The following is a 3,907-nucleotide window of genomic DNA, read 5'->3' on the forward strand; positions in this document are numbered from 1 at the left end:
AGAAACCTGGGCTTCCATACCACCACAGATTGATCACCTCCATGCCACACCGAATTAAGGCAGCAATTAAAAGCAAAAGGAGCCCCTACCCAGCTTTGAGTATATATACAGTATATTAACATACTTTGCAGAAGGCCAATAATTCAATAAAATGTTTTTATTGATTGGTCTTATGAAGTATAAAGTTTTTTTAGATTTGAGGTTTTTGTTAAATATGAGACAAAATCATCAAAATAAAAATAAAAAAACACTTAAAATATATCCGTCTGTGTGTGATGAATATATAGTGTACAAGTCTCACATTTTGTATTGAATTACTAAAATAAATAACATTTTTAATGATATTCTAATTTATTGAGATGCACCTGTATATGCAGGAATGAACATAACTTTAGTATGTTGTCTAAGAGGGTAAAACAGAAGTGGATGAGCTTCATATATATTGCATAAAGTGGTGTTGAAAGCAGCAAACATAACATGTCTTAAACTGTCCAAGATGGACCTGACATAATAATTATTCTGTGATCAGCACTTTCCAAAAAAGAGCTGAAGGCATCTGAAATTTCACCCACATGAGCTGTGATTATCTTAGGTCAAGAGAATACTCTTCACAGATAGCAACAAAGAGCTTGCACCTTAACATTTAGTTAATTCTTACTTTAAATACAAACTTGCTAACTAGCCCCTGACTTTAGTTTTTAGTGCCAATTAGTTAATTAGCTAATGTCATGTTTCAGTTACATTATTTACTCAATTTAGTCATGTCCACTTCTTCTTCTTCTCGCTGCTCCCATTAGGGGTCACCACAGGGGATCCTCTGTCTACATACCCCCCTGTCCTCTATATCTGCCTCTTTTAACCCAACTACCTGCATTTCTTCCCTCACCACATCCATAAACCTCCTCCTTGGCCTTCCTCTTCTCCTCCTTCCTGGTGGCTCCATCCTCAGCATTCTCCTACCGATATACCCCATGTCCCTCGTCTGCACATATCCAATTCATCTCAATCTCGCCTCCCTCACCTTGTCTCTAAAACATCCTACATGCGCTGTCCCTCTAATAAACTAATTTCTAATCCTGTCCATCCTCGTCACTCCCAACGAAAACCTCAAGATCTTCAGCTCCACCTCCTGTCTTTTACTCAATGCCACTGTCTCTAAACCATACATCACAGGTTTTACTACAGTCCTATAAACTTTTTCTTTCACTCTTGCAAAGGGAGTGGTAGCTCAGTGGTTAACGTGGGGGAGTGTTAGCTCAGTGGTTAAGGTGCTGGGTAACTGATCGGAAGGTCAGGGGTCCAAGGGGTTTTCTCTAGCGTGTACCTCCACCTCTCCAGGCTCTTCTCAACCTGTTTCCTATTCTCATAACAAATCACAATATCATCCGCAAAACACAGTCCATGAAGACTCCTGTCTGACCTCGTCCGTCAACCTGTCCATCACCACATGCGTCTGTGGTGCTTTTCCTTGGCATGAAACCATACTGTTGCTCACAGATGGTCACCTCTTCTCTCAGCCTGGCTTCCACTACTCTTTCCCATAACTTCATGGTGTGACTGATCAACTTTATTCCCCTGTAGTTACTGCAGGTCTGCACATCTCCCTTATTCATAAAAATCAGTACCAGCACACTCCTTCTCCATTCCTCAGGCATCCTCTTACCTTCCAAAATTTTGTTGAATACCCAGTTGAGTCCTTTAATTTATCTAATTATGGCTTCTATTCTTTCCACTCCACTAGGGGGCCCCATGTTACTGCCTGAACATTAAACTTTGTGCACAGTAATAGTATAGTGTGCTTCATGCATGCGTTTTAAAAATCACTGGGTCCCTTGGTGACCTGGGGCCATAAAGCAATAGATATACAAGCATGTACTTTGTCAAAAGTCTAGTTATTGCTTGCACTTACATGTGTGTGTGTGAGAGAGAGAGAATTGGCTCCAACCTAAAATATGTAGTAATTAGTACTAAATGTGTGTGTAGGACTTTCTTTCTTTTGTTTGGATTCCACCTTGCAAAGTCAACTTTGCATAAAAGGATCTGGCGTGACTAAATCTAATACATTTGATATAAATGTAGAAATTTGAGCACTCTAGGCTTTAATAATACACAATAAAGTAATGAATGTCTAAAGATCTCACTTAACTGAAGTTTGACCTGAAAAAAAAAACTGAACACACTAGTGGTGTGATAAACTTTTTAGAGTGAAGTCTGACACTGTATATATCGCATAAATCTTGATTGAGATACCAAAAGGGATTCCCAGACACGTAAGCTGTACAGTCACATCCTCTTCCACTCACAGCAAAAAGAGGTATAAAAGACAAACACACATCACTGAGGTAAGACAACTTCAAACTTAAAAGCAGGCGACTAGACCTGGGAACCGGGCCGACGACATGAACGTCTTAATGTTTTTCTTCCTGACTACTGCAGTGGTTTCTGCAGCAAATTGTGCACCATTTCTATCAGGCAAACATCAGCACAAAAACAGAAAGCCAGTCAACACCTCCAACCATGAAAACCAACGGGTATCTCGAGAAGAAAATAATACAGGACTCTACAATTTAAAAGAAATCATTACGAATGTGAAATACCTGAAAAAGAACCTAACAGAGAAGGTAAGATTCATATGAATACTTGTGATTAGTAAATTCCAGATAATGATTAGAAACTTAAGCTAACAATGTATATTTTTAACATTTTTTTATCAGACACTTCAGAAAAAAGTCAAGAATGTTTTCATGAATAAACTATGCAATGTAAGTAAACGTCAATACACCACATATTCATTCCCAATTCACTTACATTACAATTAGATTTAACATTATTACACAAATATTAACCCTTTTAAACATGTATTCTAGAGTGAGATGCTCTGCAAAGCAGGAAAAGTTCTCTCGGCATACCAGGCCTCGGACCTAGGACTGAAGAGTGAGCGGGAATGGAGGCTGCCAAGGTATCTTTGTGCTTACTCAAAAGTAAGTGACTGATTTGAGAATGCAGAAGCCTTTTACACCACAGCGATGTTGAATCCTCAATTCTGATTGGTTACAATTTTTCTACAAAACATCACAGCCCCTGTCTGTAAGATCAATCACAATGTGCCTATTTAAACGTTTTTGTTGTTATATGATGTTCTCTGTAAAAAGTTTCTTTATGTTTTTGTAAAAAGTCTCCAATAGTCAGTGGTTAGAGTCAGATATTTATCTTCAAAGTTTCCTACACGTATGCAGGACAGATTTTTAGACTTTGTCGTTGTAGTGATGCATCAAAATTTGTTTGGTAGCTTTCAGAGACCAGCAGCAATGTAGTAATAGGCAAAAGAATGAACAAAAGATAATTGCACTAAAATATAATATAATATTATGTACAATATAGCTTGTGTTTTGTGATTTCTCAACAAGCTGCATTTTTTTTGGTCTTACTTTCAAAGGGAATAAGTGTTTACAGCTGATAAATGATAACTGCACCAGTTTTGCGAGACAATCCACAATTTACGTGTAATTTAATGTATTTTTACTTTAATAAACGGACATCATAAAAGAGGAATAACACACTGAGATGTTATATCTTCCTGTCATAGGAAGATTACTGATATGAATTTGCATTTTTACATTTGTGAAAAATCTGAGCACATCGCCATAGATGTATACAGAGTCTAACTTCTCTGTACCTTCTCTTCACCAGCAGAACTGCAGAGACACAGACGAGATGGAACTCTTTCCACTTCACCAGTTTTTGGATAAAATCCTCAGCTGTGCCCAGAAAGAGTATGCAAATGGAAAATAATTTGCATATATACCTATTTATATCTTTCTATCAGTCATTATTTATGAGCTTATGCATTCGTAATTTATTTGTACATTGATGCAGTATTTATGAATAAAATATTTATGCATTTATA

The 3,907-nt window shown here is 37.3% G+C and overlaps 1 protein-coding gene across 2 annotated transcripts; it reads left to right on the forward strand.

The window, feature by feature from the left end:
• The first annotated feature begins 2,272 nt into the window (after nt 1–2,272).
• LOC310729149 (uncharacterized protein) lies at nt 2,273–3,907 on the forward strand. 2 transcript variants are annotated; one of them, XR_014534456.1, is made up of 4 exons: nt 2,273–2,621; nt 2,715–2,762; nt 2,868–2,981; nt 3,694–3,907. XR_014534456.1 is itself a non-coding variant. In XM_083547235.1 (4 exons), exons 1-4 carry the CDS (start codon nt 2,400–2,402, stop codon nt 3,790–3,792), a joined length of 486 nt encoding a protein of 161 aa, XP_083403361.1. In that variant the 5' UTR covers nt 2,275–2,399; the 3' UTR covers nt 3,793–3,907. The 2 variants fall into 2 exon arrangements, 1 of the variants encoding a protein (XP_083403361.1); XM_083547235.1 differs by having other exon boundaries at nt 2,275–2,621; nt 3,691–3,907.

This window comes from Silurus aristotelis (assembly GCF_946808225.1).
Source record: "Silurus aristotelis genome assembly, chromosome: 7".
Taxonomy (NCBI): Eukaryota; Metazoa; Chordata; class Actinopteri; order Siluriformes; family Siluridae; genus Silurus; species Silurus aristotelis.